General features: G+C 32.4%; 1 protein-coding gene across 6 annotated transcripts in view; it reads left to right on the forward strand.

The window, feature by feature from the left end:
* Nucleotides 1–12868, forward strand: part of BTBD8 (BTB domain containing 8) — a 101244-nt gene extending 88376 nt beyond the window's left edge. For 4 of the 6 annotated variants that reach the window (XM_079144038.1, XM_079144033.1, XM_079144035.1 and 1 more), the window contains 6 exons: nucleotides 408–469; nucleotides 4752–5448; nucleotides 5814–5901; nucleotides 6802–6941; nucleotides 8378–10696; nucleotides 11996–12868. In XM_079144038.1, the coding sequence (XP_079000164.1) occupies nucleotides 408–469; nucleotides 4752–5448; nucleotides 5814–5901; nucleotides 6802–6941; nucleotides 8378–10696; nucleotides 11996–12465 (3776 nt within the window). In that variant the 3' untranslated portion in view covers nucleotides 12466–12868. The remainder of the gene's footprint in view (nucleotides 1–407; nucleotides 470–4751; nucleotides 5449–5813; nucleotides 5902–6801; nucleotides 6942–8377; nucleotides 10697–11995) is intronic. The other 2 variants (XM_079144034.1, XM_079144036.1) reach the window with 1 other exon arrangement.
* Nucleotides 12869–17466: the final 4598 nt, after the last annotated feature.

A 17466-nucleotide genomic window follows, 5' to 3' on the forward strand; every position in this document is an offset into this window, starting at 1 on the left:
TATTTTTAGGATAACTATTTTCTTGTATTATTTTAAAATATTATATTTGTCATAATGTATAATTTTTTGAAATTTGGAAAATAAATGAAACCAGTTATCTAAAAATTTACAACTTGAGAAATTTCTGGGTTTTTTGTAAATACATGAAGTCTTTGAGATTGCACTTACTATTTATTAATTTTAAAAACAAATATCTTAGGAACCAGAGAATAAGATTAAAAGTGACATCCTTTAAAAAAAATTCTAAAATACAACAGAGAATTATTTTTGTGTACTACATTGGTTTCAGGTGTTGTTGTGTTACTTCCATCAAAATATGATGTTTTGTGCCAGAATTCTATGTCTTCTGTGCTTCTATAGTAATAGTAATGCTTCCTATAAAAATAAATTGCTGTTTTTTTCTACAGCTGCATTTGACAAGGGTGATGATCGAAGACTTGGCAAAAAGCCTATATTCAGTAGCTCTCAGGTAAACTTCTGAATTTTATAGGTCCAATGACAAAAGATAACAAATTATTTAAATTTTATTATTTTGTATTTCAGCCTAATTTTTTAAAATCTCTTCATTAATTAAAACTATTTCTTAATAGAAATAATTTCGAGTCTTTTAAAATCAAGTGAACATTGAATACATTTTTAAATAATATAAAGTTTTGATGTCCAGCTGGCATGAGAACTATCTATCTTTTTCATTTCCTTGAAAACCTTTTTGGCAGGTTACATATTGGAGCTATTCCAGTAGATTGGGAATTGTTCAGAATTCTAGATCTAATACAATGACTGTTTTTCCAATTAACCTATTTCTTACTAAGAAAGGTCTTGGTTGTTCCAGTTTTCTCTATACCAGTATTTTAATTCACTTTTTTTTATGTGAAGAAAGCAATTGGTACCAAAAGCACAGTTGTGTTCTACTTTAAAAGTTACTTAGTGTGCTTATATAAGGTACCCAATGTAATCAAATTCTCAGAAACAGAAAGTAGAATGGTGATTCCCAGAGACTGAGAGTGGGGTGGATTATAGAAAAAGGGAGTTGTTTAGTGTAGTGGGTATAGCTTTTCAGTTTTGTAACAAAGAAAGTTCTAGAGATATAGAGTTGTGTAACAAAATGCATATAGTTAATATAACTGCACCATATGCTTAAAAATGTTAAGATGGTAAATTTTGTGTTATGTTTTTTACCATATACCCAAAAATTTACTTGATGTATTTATTTTAACTGGAAATATGTTTTTCTTCCCACAAAATATTGTTATTATTGGTTAACTTCCAAGATAATTTATAGCTGCTTATGTAAGCAATAATATATTTAAAATACAGAATCATACTAGCCTCCTGTGTGTATTACAATGATAATACGGAAACATACATTGAGAATTACAGTTTGGATTGCAAAGAACATAGTGTCCTTGCAGAGCAGAGTAGGGAATCCTGTTTTCTTCCTTATAAAAACCAATGCAGCCCAAACCATAACTGAGGTGTCATGGCTTAAGGCAGGGTCAAGCTCTAAACAAATGTCATTAGATAAGAAACTGGGATATTGGAGCTTTTTGCCAGTAGTAAACTTACTAGGACTGTTCTCTAGAGTGTGTTTCACAATATATTAGCTCCATCATATGCTCCACCTAAGAACATGTAGCTTCCACCAAGTTTAAGAATCAGTACACACTGTAGCTCCTCTTAAAGGTTAAAGATAAAAATTATACCTTAAAAGTGCTAAGAAACACTATAGTAAAAGAACACCTGAATTTTGTTTCAACTAAATTTCTACTTGTTAAACTATGGGACACCATTAGGCTTCCCTAAGTTACTTTAAAGCATATTATATAATTCCCCATAACATAGTTACTCTAGGAGATGTTACCTTAGGACTTTTTTTTTTTTTAATGTACTTAAATTCCCTGTTATCCCTGTGGTTTTGTTGTTGTTTGTTTGTTTGTTTGTTTTAAGGTCCCCAGGAATTAGTCTACCTGCCTTCTTTCCCAATTATAAAGCAAGCTTTTCCTCCTCCTTTGCCCTACAGTAAAGTGGAACAAATTTTCATCATTCTTCCTTATCTTCCTGACTTTAAGGTTGTCTAAGAGTTGTTTTCTGTTAACAACAATGGGAATGAAATAGAGTAATAAGTTTCCCTCAGAAAGGCAGTGGTATACTGAAATGAGTGCTATATAAAAAATTAGAAGAGTTCAAATATTGACTTCACATTATTATTTGTGTTTGCTTATGTGTAAGATGGAATAATAAAACCAGCAGGATTATTGTAAAAATTAGTCAAAATAATTTATGGGTAGTTATCTGGTATGTAGTAAGTACTTAGTAAACATGAAATGAATACAGTTTTCAAATAGAGATGAAACCTTTAGAAGGTGGAAAGAAGGCTGGGTACAGTGGCACATACCTGTAATCCCAGTCACTGGGGAGACTGAGGTAGGAGGATCACAAGTTGAGGCCAGCCTCAGCAAACTTAATGAGGCCCTAAGAAACTTAGACCCTGTCACAAAGTAAAAAATAAAAAGGACTGGAATGTGACTCAATGGTAAAGCACCCCAGCACCAAAAAAAAAAAAAAAAAAAAAAAAAAAAAAAAAAAAAGAAATAAAATAAAGGTGGGGAAAAGCTAATCAGATAAGAACAAGAGAAATGTTTCAAAAGAGTGCTAGTACTAAAATACTTAAAAATAAAACATGGTAGTTGCTTCACAATAAAATGGGGATAAGTATATATGAAACAATTGCACATGAATTGGTAATTGTTAAAGCTGGATATTAAGTACATGACAATTCATCATACTGTTCTGTCTTTTCTTTAAATTATGTTTAAATTTTTCTATAGTAAAAATTAACCAAAAAAAAAAAAAAAAAAAGATAGGAATACTTTAGAGGGTTATCTTTTTTTTTTTTTTTTTTTTTCATTTTTGTCAATAGAATATAGTGACCATTCCCAGTTGGTCATGGGTTCAGAAGAAACATATTTAAACTTTGCAAATATAAGCAAGAGACTGCTTAGAAATTCATTCACATTGAATCTTCATCATATCATACTATGTTAATGTCAAGTTTCTAAAGGAGTGTATTTATCCCATATAATACATACATTTAGCCCTTAGCATAATACTTCAAAGTGCAAAGATTTAAGGAGAGCAAATTAAGTACAGTTGGTTTGAAGGGAGAGAAAAGGTCTAAAAGCAGAACTTGACCTAATTTTAGGTATTAAAAATAGAGGAACGTTTTGTTGGGCTAAGATTGGATCAAAAAAGCAAAAACTGAGGAACAAGCCCATTTGAACTTTATAAATGTTAGAATCCTAGAACACTGATCTGAGGAAGTTATTCTCTACTCTATAAACATGTAAAATCTAAGGCCCAGAGTTGCTAATAACTTCTTAAATATTCCAAATCTACCAGAGGCAAAGCCAGTATAAGAATCTCATGATTCCTTCATCACCATTCCTTCGGTTTTGCCAAATTTAGCCAAGTTAGTATTTTTATTGTCTATATGCACATATTTGCATGCATATATATATATAGATATATATATGTGTGTGTGTGTGTGTTATTTTATCTTGGACAGTTTTAAATGGAATAGAGAAGCTTTTCAGATTTAGAAATAATTAGATGTTGAATTATAATCAATATATGCCAGGTTTTAACAACAAACATCAACATTTTCATAAGTTCCCAATATATTATTGGCCTGGTGCCAAAGATTTTAGATACAAAAAGTGAAGACAACATAGGCTTTGCCTCTACAGTCTCATGTAGCTTTACAAAGGGAAAAGGGGGAACATTTACATATTTACCCAAAAAATGACAATATAATCTTACATTTTTATTCTAAAATTCCTACCAACTTTAAAATTTTTGGTGTTCTCTTCCTTACTAAGGTTAGGTCTAAGAAAAATGATTAAGTGGTTGTGTTTGTCTTCAGTGCTGTTCTATTTTTGTCCTTTTCCCTTTTTCATATCCCTTTTCCTGCACTTTCTCCAGATAGCCAATACTGTACTACCCTCTTGTTCTTTCAAAAACCAAGGTTTTCAAATGTAATGTGTTGTGTTTCCTAGGAGTTTTTTGTTTGTTTTCAGTGAAGACTCCAAGAAGTAAATTATTCTTACCATAGAGAATTAAATCTTTAATGATAAAATTCCTGGCATTTGGGATAGGGTTGAAGAGAGAGGTTTTGCTGAAAATCTTTGCAATGTCTCTCAAATTATCCCATTTGGATGATTACCTCCTTGAGGCAGTAAGTCATGAGCTCAAGTCCTATTTCTGTCCCTTACAAGCTTATGACCTTGGGTAAGTCACATACCTACTTTCATCCTCCATTTCTTGTCTGAGAATTAAAAATATCTATAGGAACTATTTCATAAGATTATTGCAAATATTAAGTGAAATGATGTAGGGAAAAGGTTTTACATGGAACCAGGGATTCCTTTAAAAATCTTGAATATTAATGTTTACTCAAGGCATGCTGAATCTTTAGGTATTAATCTCTACCAGACCTTCATAAATTAAAAATAATATGCCTTTTAAATATGTAAACCTTTAATGTTGTATTTAAGATTTGATTAAAGTAATATGATCAATTGAGAGTAAAAAGTTTTGATCAAAATGATCAAAGACCCAATTCAAGTTTTAAATGACCTTAAATCATAACATGAACTTGCTGTTTGTGTCCTCTGAAAAATTGGCTTATTGAAACAAAGTATTATATGTGAAAAGTTCAGCCAAGTTAAAGTATTTTTTCTTCTTTTTTGTAGCAAAGGAGACAAGTTTCTGACTCTAGTATTATAAAAAACAAATCTTGGAGGGAAAATAACAAGTGTTGGAGTTCTCTCTCTACTAATCAAAAGATGAAATCTGATGGATTAGCATCTGGACATTCATCAAATACTAATAGAAATAGTATAAATAAAACCTTGAAGCATGATGATTTAAAGGAAAAGGATAGTACAAAAGTAACATTTAAGAGTACAAAAGAATTGAAAACTGGGGGGAAAAATATTTCTGGAAAGCCCAAAACTGTAATAAAGCCCAAAATAGAAAACAATGATAATGCAAAACTCGACAACCTGCCACCTAAAGTTGTGGAAAAGTCAACAACAGCAGCAGCAACTGGACATAAAAATTCAGTAAATGGAAAAGGAGTGAAAAACCAGGAAGGGCAAATCACAGGCGCCAGACCCAAGGTATTCACTGGAAACTTAAATGTGCAAGCCAAAGCAAAACCTTTGAAAAAAGGGACAGGGAAAGATTCTCCATGCCTCAGCATTGCAGGACCTTCCAGCCAATCTACAAATTCAAGCATGGAACTATTGATTTCCACTGAATGTCTGGGCAAACCAAAAGAAAATGGATCAGTAGAAGAGATGTCTTCCAGTCAGAAGCTATCCTTTTGTGATTCTCCAGCACAGATGGTGAAAAACAGTGTAGACAGTGTCAAAATTTCCACTGTAGGTGGGTTTTTAGCACTTTTAATTTTTTTTTATACTTTGTGTGTATGTGTGTTGTGCTGGGGATCAACCCAGGGCATTATACATGCTAGGCAAGTACTGTATTACTGAGCTACACCTTCACCCCAAAACTCTAATTTTTAATAGCTCTTGACAGGTAAAGTTCTTAGAAAGAATGATGCTTGGGGGTCTTTTATTTATTTATTTTTAAATATCATAAAGTATTTATTTATATGTATTCATGAAAACAGAGAAAACAGTCCTTCCTTCTTTAACGTTTTTGTTTATTGTGTCTAACCAGTAAATTTATACCAGATTGTTACATATTAATGTATTCTATCTCATGACTGACTTTTTCTTAATTTATAGCAGTAAAATCTCAGCCTGTTTCAAGAGTTACCAATGGAACTTCCAATAAAAAAAGCATTCATGAACAAGACACTAATATAAATAACAGGTAGGTCTTCATTTAATGTTTAACCTATATGCTAACTCTCTCTGTAAATTAATTATATACTAACTTGTAGCTAAATATTGTTAAAGTGTGGGGCTGGGGTTATGGCTCAGCAGTAGAGCACTCGTCCAGTGCCTGTAAGGCACTAGGTTCAATCCTCAACACCACATAAAAATAAATAAATAAAGATAAAGATGTCTACCTACAACTAAAAAAAATTTTTAAAAAATATTGTTAAATATTTTGGGAATAATATTGTTAAATATTGTTGGGAATCCATTTGTGCATACTGGTTAAAGTCTTAGAGATAATATTTTGGGTATTCAAGTGCAAATTGGCCAAAAAGCATTACCAAATGCTTTTTTTGTTTGTTTGTTTTATGGCACTAAGGACAGAACCCAGGGTCATGTGCATTCTATTCTAGGCAAGTGTTCTACCACTGAGTTATATGCCCCCAGCTCTAGCAAATAATTTTAAATGTTTAATTTTTGGCTATTACTAGGATATGAATAATTTTCCCTGCCTTATTATTTAAATTGATTTTCAGTATTAATTGATACTGGCTTAGCAGTAGACTGCTGAGCTCTACAATACTGTTTTTAATTTGTTAAAAAAAAGTAAAATATTATACAGTGATGTTTTAAATGATTGTCTTATTTATAAAAGAATATATATATTAGAATGATGGATGCAAAGTATTAGAACAATATCTTTATACTTATGGCATTTATTATGCATTGCTTTATCATGCTTTACCTACTTTACCTAAAGACTTATGGTTTCTCTATTTTCAGAAAATATGTATTTCTATTTCTTGGGGAAAATATATTTCATGAGTGGCTCTCTTAAAAGTTTATGTTTTGGAATCTCATTGTAATACTAAATGCAAACCATTTTTCTTAGTATACTAAAGAAAGTCAGTGACAAAGGATATAGTGACCCAGTACCACAGGCAATTTTGAAGAAAAGAGGAAATGGCAATGGATGTGGTACAACTCAGCAGAGGACAAAGAATGCCTCATCTAATCTTGCTAAAACTCAAGGTAAAGCTGAAACAGTTGTGGGTATCATGGGTATTACTTCCTTATGTAAGTTGGATAAGCAAAACTCAAATTTGGAATTTAAGTAGCAAATAAGCAAAATATAACAATTTCACTTATTTTTACATTTGTTTCACATGATAGAGATGAGAGTTTAGACAAGTATTTTGGTGTTTTGCAAGTATGGGTTCAGTTTTTATTATCCTTTGTGAGAAAAATAATTAAGGGAGTCAGTAGTTTATCTGCATTTGTGGTGCTTTTATAGAGTATGCCCATATTTCTTTAAAGTTTCATTGATAACTATAGGAATTTCATCTGTAAAACCAGCTCTAAATAGCTCTAAAAATAATGGTATAGCCTAGATAGCCATTATATATAAAGAGGAAGAATTTTCCCTACTGAATCTGTGCTATGTAATGTATTTATCAGTATTTTAAGAAGGAAAATATTAGATTGTATGATTTGCTAACATAATAACTGATTTTAAAAATTACTTTTTTATACATTAAGCCTTCACATGTGTAAGAGCAATTTGTAAAATTCTCAAAATACTTTTGATTTACATTATGAATTAATACTGAAAATCAATTTAAATAATAAGGCAGGGAAAATTATTCATATCCTAGTAATAGCTAAAAATTAAACATTTAAAATTATTTGCTAGAGCTGTAGGCATATAACTCAGTGGTAGAGCACTTGCTTAGAATGGATATGACCCTGGGTTCTGTCCTTAGTGCCATAAAACAAACAAACAAAAAAAGCATTTGGTAATGCTCTTTGGCCAATTTGCACTTGAATACCCAAAATATCATTCTCTAAGACTTTAACCAGTACGCACAAATGGATTCCCAAAATTAATCTCTCGTTCCCTCCAGGCAACAGTTCTGGTTTCCACTGCAGATTTAAGTTAATGAGCTACAATAATAATGATCTTCTTATAAGAAGGAAAATGGTTTTATTCATGTTTGAAAGAAAAAAGGAACAATTTCAACAGTTTTCTATTTTCTGTTTAGCTTGCTTCTCTTTTCCAGCTATGTAGAACACAGCCTTCCCCTCCTTCTCCCCCGACCAAAAAAAAAAAAACAAACTTCAAAGGGAAGACTTCCTTTGGTATAAGAAATCAGATTTTTTTCCACCCTCATATATTTATGCAAATCCAATTTTGGCATAAGGATCAAGGGTCTTCTCAGGAAGACTCAATTTTAATAATTTTAACTAAGACTTTGAAATAGTCCCTATATATTTTAATAGAAAAAAAATTTTTAATTTTATCATATGACTAACTCCTAATCTGTAATTATCCATTTGATCTGGATGTAATTACCTTGTAATGTAACCTTTCATTGTTTTTATTTATTTTATTTTTTCTAAAGTAATTTAAAATGTTGAATTTCACACAGAATTAGAGCATATTATATTTCTGAACTTTCCTTTCTTAGGATCCCAAGGTGACTCACCAAATTCAGTAAAATCTTCAGTCTCTTCAAGGAAGTCTGATGAAAAATTGGACCATAAGACAACTTCAGATAAACAAACACCTAAGAAAAAAGTTGTTAAGCAAGGACTTACAACTTTGCCTAAGGTTAATACAAAAATGGTGTCAATGCCTAAAACCCTGAATCAGTCAAAGAAAGGTGAAACTGTGAATAACAAAGATTCAAAACAAAAAACACTTCCTGGACAGATTATATTGAAGACTCAGTCTTCTTCTCAAAGACCTTTAAAAAGTGAAACATCTGTTATCCAGAAAAGTATTCTTCATCATACACATGATAACAGCAAAGACAATGCTTCTGAACAGAAGCCTCACAAACCTCTAACTAATCTTGCAACTGAAATCAGTGGCACAGAGTCATTTCAGTCATCGTGCAGACCAGACCCACAAAAGCCACTAAGCAGTCAGGAAAAAGAGAAATTGGTGTTAGGATGCCAAAATATTTTAAAGCTGGATAAATCAGTAAAACAAGAACTGAAATCAAAACAGATTTGTTCAGATAAAAGTGAAACAAAACTTCCCAGTCACAAAGACACAAATCATTGCATTCCAACTGAAGCATATTGTCATTCTGGCAGTGATAGTGTAGATTCAAAATTTTATAGTACCAATGCTCTGAAGTCCAGGATGTCAAATACAAATGAAAACTCCTTAAACTATAACCCAGTTTGTGATTTAAACTCAACAAATGTAGAACAAACTCATTTAATATCAGATAGAGAGAAAGAAGTAGGAAGAAAAGATACAAATAAAACATCAAGCATGAAGTGTGTGAAAGATGTTTTACCTTGTATTCCTGAAAGAATAAATGGTACCTTAAATTCTGTTCAAGATGACAGAAAATCTAAAATTCATGTAGAAGAACCAACAATTCCTACTCAATTACCTAATGATTTTGCCGTGAAGGAAGATAAACTTGCTACCACAGACTCAGATGTTTCCTCCAAATGTTTTTTGGGACAGCCATCAGGAAAAAATTCTCCTAAAAATATGGAAACATCAGAAACTCCAGAGAACCATGAAACTCCAGAAGCTCCATTCATGGGTCACTGGAATTTGAGTACCAATGTGCTGCATCAAAGAGAGAGTCCTGAATCTGACACTGGCAGTGCTACCACATCCTCTGATGACATAAAGCCCAGATCTGAAGACTATGATGCTGGAGGGTCTCAGGATGATGATGGGTCAAATGACAGAGGTATTTCTAAGTGTGGAACTATGCTATGTCATGATTTCCTTGGAAGAAGTAGCAGTGATACTAGTACTCCTGAAGAATTAAAAATATATGATAGTAATTTAAGGATTGAAGTAAAAATGAAAAAGCAAAGTAGTAATGATTTTTTCCAAGTTAACTCAACAAGTGATGATGAGATTCCTAGGAAAAGGCCAGAAATTTGGTCTCGATCTACAATAGTTCATCCTAGGGAAAAAGAAAATATTTCACGAGGCAGTGTCCAGTTTGCTCAGGAAATAGATCAGGTTTCTTCCTCAGCAGATGAAACAGAAGATGAAAGATCTGAAGCTGAAAATGTTGCAGAAAATTTCTCTCTATCTAACCCAACTCCTCAGCAGTTTCAGGGAATAATTAACTTAGCTTTTGAAGATGGAACTGAAAATGAAAGTCGTGAGTTTTCTGCAACTAAAAAGTTTAAAAGGTCAGTTTTACTTTCAGTAGATGAATGTGAAGAATTGGGATCTGATGAAGGGGAAGTCCATACTCCCTTTCAGCCTTCTATAGATTCACTTTCACCTTCTGATGTTTTTGATGGTGTTTCTCATGAACATCAGGGAAGGACCTGCTTTTCCAGATTCTCACAAGAAAACCAAGGAAGTATTTTACAATGTAAACAACAACATAAAGGCAATAGCACATATAACAATGACAGCACTCTCTTGGGTTTTAATAGCATTGACTCTTTAAGAAAAGAAAAACAGAGTGTTTCAGCCACTGATGAAAAGAACACATTAGATGTCCTGTCCAAAGGAAGCAGGCAGTTTTTTCCAGAGGATAAAAAAGTAAATGGTGGAAACAATGTAAATAATGACTTTCAGCAACGCAGCAAATTCTTGGATAGTGATATAAAATCTCAAGAAAGGCCATGTCATTTGGAGCTTCATCAAAGAGAACCCAATTCTGACATACCAAAGAACAACTCTACAAAATCTCTGGACTCCTTTCGGAGTCAAGTTCTGCCTCAGGAAGGTCAAGTGAAAGAGAGCCATTCGACAGCTACCGAAAAAGCTAATATTGCTTTATCTGCAGGTAATGTACAGAAATAGAAATGCTAAATGCATAAGAAAATAAGTTTATAGAGTTTTAAAGTTTTATGTAGCCCTGAATGTTATATTTTAGGTAGATAGAATAATTACTTATGCAACAGTTTCAAATTTTAAATGAAAATTTAAATTTCTTGATAAGTATGAAAATTAACTAGTTATTCATTCATTGTTCACTGAAAATCCTAGTGAAGAATTAATGTCTAGTAAAATTTTTCGTTGTTTATTAGACATAGCTAACCTACTAGGAGACTTTACATAAAGAGCAAATATAAAATCTTAGTTTATTATTATTTAATTATTTATGTCTAATTTAAGAATTCTCAACTAAGAAATTTTATTACACATTGGATATGATTTATGGACTTGCTAGTGATATATTTAAGAGGGCTGTGCAATAACTATAGTAATATGTAACTAAAAGCACTGAACTATTTTAACAACTAGATTATTACAATTTATATGCATTTTACAGAGATTAAAACTTTCAGGATTAATATAATTCTATTCTAAAATTTTCAAGTAAAAAGTTAAATTTCCTTAAAGAGAGTATATTTAGAAGCAATGATAATATATGAAAAAAGCCCAAGCTTATTTCATATGCACAGATGATTTCCTGTCTAATTGTTTTATGTTTTTGTCTTCCTCATTATGGTAATTCAGACTAATGACCCACATTTGAAATATGCAATAGTGGCTGACTGAGTAACTATTGTATATCATAATCAAGAAAAATACTTATCTATAATCCCTATTCAGCAAAATCATTAGGAGTTCTTTTCTTAAAAAAAAAAAAGTTGAACTTTTTTGTTTGTCCTTGCTTGAATCCTCCTTTGCATGTGCAATATACAAATAAGCCTTTAGATAAAATGTATTTATTTCCCCCTTTTGCAAATGACTTACTTTAAAAGTCACCATCAAATAACTGTCTTTTTTTTCCTCCTTAAGTTTCTATTGTAGTAAATTAGATATATGTGCACTTTCTATGTTTGTGTTGAAATAATTTGTTATTTTCTGTATCATAAGTTTTCAAATTAAAGTATGGAGAATTATTGTTAGTTGCTTATGTTGATTTTGCTGCTAAACCTCGCCCTTGAATTTTTTTTTAACATAGAAGATGAAATGCCTCAGAAATTTTGTCAATTTTGTATAAATGTTATTTTCCCATTTTGTGGTTTTTGGGGGAGGCCATCACTGTTACATTGTATTAATATTGTACTACAAAACTCTGAGAGGTACCAACATGTGCAATTTTTACATTGTGTAGTATTATGAATTATTTCAGGAGACATAGATGATTGTGACACACTGGCACAAACCCGCATGTTTGACCATCGGCCTTCAAAAACCCTTTCTCCAATATATGAGATGGATGTAACAGAAGCATTTGAGCAGAAAATGGAATCAGAAACACATGTTACAGATATGGATTATGAAGATAATCAACATTTTGCAAAACAGGACTGGACCCTACTAAAGCAACTGCTCTCTGAACAGGACTCAAACTTAAATATTACAAATTCTCTTCCTGAAGATCTAAATTTAGCACAGTATTTAATCAATCAGACACTCCTTTTAGCACGAGACAGCTCAAAACCTCAGGGTATAGCACATGTTGACACTTTGAACAGATGTAGCGAACTAACATCTCCACTTGATAATTCCTCAGCAAGTATCACCATGGCTAGTTTTTCCTCCGAAGATTGTTCACCTCAAGGGGAATGGACAATTCTGGAACTGGAAACTCAGCATTAAGAGTCTTAACATTTTGGAAAATTTTAAACTGTGTCACCCCTTTATTTTTGGATGCCTATATTATATCTAAATTATAATTGCATTAGCCAGATATAGACTGTCCTTAATATTGAGGGAGTCTTGGTTTATTGAGGTAAACATAGTTTATTTATTGATATGCTATCACATATAGGAAAAAAAAGTGTTTTTCTAAAGTTTTTGAGCATGTTTTCTATAATTATTAGAGAAATTAGAAGACTTCTAAGGGAAAACACTTGCTTTAGTTTTTCTTTCCTACCTGATCATTTGTTTATAATTCAAGAATTTAAAATGTGAATGCACAAGTATATCAGTCCCTTTACCCTTTTACTTTGTTCTGCATATGGTACCATAGTAATTTAACAATAAAAAAAACCTTACTGTGCTGTGTCAGTTTATATAATCTGTGAATAACATTTTAACTCAAGTTGGGGTGTTTTAGGATGATAGATAATTATTGGGAAAAAAAATCTTTCTCAATAATTACAAGTCCAGAAAGTCTTGAAGAAAGTATACCTCAAATTTCAACCACATTATTAATAGGATAAGAGAAGTAGAATTTCCTGTATTCTCTTTTGGGCATATATCCAGAGAAAGGTATCTGCCCTGTTCAAAAGCAGTAGGAAGACTGTCTACCTTATTTCTGTAGACTACCTTACAGTTAATTACTCTTCTTTTGGCATTTTATGTTAATATTTTGGGACTGCACCTGCAGTAAGCTGGCATTTAATATTAACTTGAAAATAGGTGCATCTGGCAATTGAGGAGTTACTGAGTTTTAAGTGTGTGTGTTTGTGTGTGTGTGTATGTATTTGTTTATGTACTTTAGTTTTCTTATTTGCTTTATCAGATTATCTTTCAGTCTAATATCAGTAGAAAGACAAAAATGAAAAACCTTTTCTATAGAATTCCATAGGAGATAAATGCCTTTTCCAAAGAATTCTATAGGGAACTTAATACATTGACCTTTGATACTGGTGGGTATTGTCCTTTAGGATAATAGGACTTCATGCAGCAGCCTCTCTCAAAGCTTTATAGCTAACTCATAAGTTTTCTAAAATATGTCAGAAATAAGGAAATTTGGGGGGATAAAATTATCCTAAAATTAGCAAAGTAGTCAATAAATTATTAATGATAGACTCTAAATATGTTGAATATCAACAATCATTGATACACAATAATTTGTTCTGAAATAATGTAATTATGTTAACACTGAATACTGATTTGTTATACCATAAATTTGCTGTACATTTTTTTACTGGAAGCTCTGTGTAGGGGACACTTATTCAAGAAAGTATTTAATGTATTCATTCAGAGTTTTAAAAAATAGGCATTGGATGAATAAGTTAATAACTTTCTTGAATGAATGAGTGGTCTCCTAGAACATGAAGTAGAGTGTGAAGATAACTAAGATTTGATTCCTGCTCTAAAAAAAAAGACTAAATTTCTAGTAATGAGGGACCATGTAAGAAAAAGTTTAAAATATACTAATATTTATACTTTTATTTATTTATTTTTAAATTTTTTACAGACTGCATTTTGATTCATTGTACACAAATGGGGTACATAATTTCATTTCTATGGTTGTACACAATGTAGATTCATACCATTCATGTAATCATACATGTACATAGGGTAAGGATGTCTGTCTCATTCCACCATTTTTCATACCCCCCTCCCTCTCATTTTCTTTTACATATTCTAAAGTTCCCCCATTATTCTCTCATTCCCCACCCCACCCCCATTATATATTATCCTCCACTTATCAGGGAAAACATTTGGCCTTTGGTTTTTTGGGCTTGGCTTATTTCACTTAGCATGATAATCTCCAATTCCATTCATTTATTTGCAAATGCCATAATATTATTCTTTATGGCTGAATAATATTCCATTGTATATATATACCACAGTTTGTTTATCCATTCATCTGTTGAAGGGCATCTAGGTTGATTCCACAGTCTAGCTATTGTGAACTGAGCTACTGTAAACATTGATGTGGCTGCATTACTGTAGTATGCTGATTTTAAGTCATTTGGGTATAAACTGAGGAGTGGGATAACTGAGTCAAAAGGTGGGGCCATTCCAAGTATTCTGAGGATTCTCCACACTGCTTTCCAGAGTGGCTGCACCAATTTGCAACTCCACCAGCAATGTAAAAGTGTGCCTTTTTCCCCACATCCACACCAACATCTATTATTGTTTGTGTTCTTGATAATAGCCATTCTAATTGGAGTAAGGTGAAATCTTAGAGTTGTTTTAATTTGCATTTCTCTAATTACTAGAGATGTTGAGCACTTTTTCATATATTTATTAATTGCCTGTGTGTCTTCTTCTGTAAAGTGTCTGTCCAGTTCCTTGGCCATTTATTGATTGGGTTCTTTGTATTTTTGGTGTAAAGTTTTATAAAAGTTCTCTATAAATTTTGGAGATAAGTGCTCTATCTGAAGTGCATGTGGAAAAGATTTTCTCCCAGTGTGTAGGCTCTCTCTTCACATTCTTGATTGTATCCTTTGCTGAGAAAAAGCTTTTTAGTTTAAGTCCATCCCATTTATTGATTCTTGCTTTGATTTCTTGTGCTTTGGGAGTCTTGTTGAGGAAGCCTGATCCTAAGCCAATATGATGAAGATTCAGGCCTACTTTGTCTTCTATTAGGTGCAGGATCTCTGGAAAAAATATGGAACGCTTCACAAATTTGCATGTCATCCTTGCTCAGGGGCCGTGCTAATCTTCTCTGTATCATTCCAATTTTAGTATATGTGCTACCGAAGCGAGCACAATATTTATACTTTTAAAACTTTGTATTTTAGAACTGGATGGGAATTTAGAGATTAGTTAATCCCTTCAAATTCCAAAGGAGGGCTCTTAACCCCAGAGGAATTAAGAGATTGCTCAAGATTCCACAGTTAATTTGGGGGCTAGAATCCAATATTCCTTAATTCTTGTTTGGTGTTATTTCTACCCCCCAACACACTTTATTTTTTTTTTCACTAAATCTGAGAACAAATACATTTATAGATCATTTATAGTACGTAGAATTATATGACAGCACCAAAGACAGCAGAAATTCCTAAGATATTGTGTTGTCTTTTTCCAAAATATGAAATTGTTTTAAATGTTACTTTTAGTAAACTTCTGAGGAAGTTTAAAAATTTATAATTGAAACTTCAGTTCTTTCCTAATTTTAAGATTTTTTTTTAGATGTTGATGGATATTTATTTATATGTGGTGCTGAGAATTGAACCCAGTGCCTCACATATGCTAGGCAAGCGCTCTACCACAGAACCACAACCCTAGCCCCTAGTTTTAAGATCTTAAAAACTCTCTTTTTAATTACTAAACATTAAAATGTACTTAATTCCATGTCACATCTATAAGTAGATGATTGAGAAGGCATTTTGTTTAAGCAGTGACAACTTAGGGGCTTATAGGACATATCAGGTTTTCATATCATGCTCTTTTGTGAACCAAGCATTTACTGTGTGCTGTGGTACTCTGGGCTAGTGCTTTATCATTCAACAAACATTAACAAGTTAGCATTTTATATGTTATACTTGCTTTAAATATATATCAATGCATTCAGTTCTCACAACAGCTCCATGAAATATGTTTTTTTTAATATTTTTAAGATGTTGCTATTTATATGTGGTGTTGAGAATTGAATCCAGTGCCTCACACATGCTAGGCAAGCATTCTACCACTGAGCCACAACCCCAGCTCTGAGAAGTTTTCTTATCTTTATTTTACATATAAGAAAGGGTTTTTTTTCTCTTTAAAGAAATTTTTCCCGTGGCTGGGGTTGTGACTCAGTGGTAGAGCTCTTGCCTGGCATGTGTGAGGCTCTGGGTTCAATTCTCAGCATCACATGAAAATTAATTAATTAAAGGTCCATTGATGACTAAAACATGTTTAAAAAGAAAAATATTTCCTTTTCACATGAGGAAACTGATGTAGAATTCTTAACTCTGCAAGATTTACTATAGTGAATGAACCCATGAGTGAAAGGAACACACTATATTTTTGTTTGATAAGATAACAATTGTATAATGCCCGAGTTATGGGAGTTCAGAACTTCTTGACAGCTTGTCAATAAGAGGTTGGAGAAGACAGATCAAGTAAAATTTTGTGACCCCTTAAGAATTTCTGTAATGAAGATTTCTATAACTTTGTGGCTGCAATCTAGTTGTATAGGCCAGGTGACTTTTTGAAGATACACCTATATATAAAGTACTTTTATAAGAGGAGAGGGAAAGGGAAGAACTGGGGAGTGAAGTTGACCAAATTATGCTATGTGTATGTATGAATATATCACAAAGTTGTCTTTTAAGTAGTTAAGTAACATAACCAGGTGTGCTTTAAAAAGATAAAAAGATAACTGTCCATAGTAATGAAAAGGACGTGGTTTGGTGAAACACCCAAACTTGTCAATCTTAGAAATGGAAAATGGGGACAATTCCAAGTGACCTCACTTCTTCTCAAGATCCCTTTCTCCCACAGCTCCTGGTGGACACCATTTGTGTGATGTGACTGCTAGTCGCCCACACCCTCACTGTTTGCTTCCAGGTATTGTCTTTTTCATGACTCAATTCCCACCTCCACGTGTTTTTCTTCAGAGTTTCTTGTGACAACTGTCCATCGTGTCATTGTCAGAAAATGGTAAGAATCCACCAATAACTCCAGCTTTTTGATCCTGGGCCATATCTTTTTCCCATTAGGATTTATATGCTTTGGCTACTTGATAGAAGTTGATTCACCAATAACTTAAGCAGAGTGTATTATAAAAGGTATCTTCATATGAAGTAAGGAAATAAATGTTCATTCACTTTTGCTCCTTCCAAAAAATAAAGGTGGGGGGGGGGAATGGAAAAGAATTTGATAACAGAGACATTAAGTAGGTTGAGATTCTAGGAGAAGATGGAAAGGAATTATAAAATTTCTATCATAAATAATATTCATTTAAGAATATTTTCTATAGATTTTTCTAGA

Source organism: Sciurus vulgaris (assembly GCF_902686455.1).
Source record: "Sciurus vulgaris genome assembly, chromosome: 1".
In the NCBI taxonomy this organism is placed as follows: domain Eukaryota; kingdom Metazoa; phylum Chordata; class Mammalia; order Rodentia; family Sciuridae; genus Sciurus; species Sciurus vulgaris.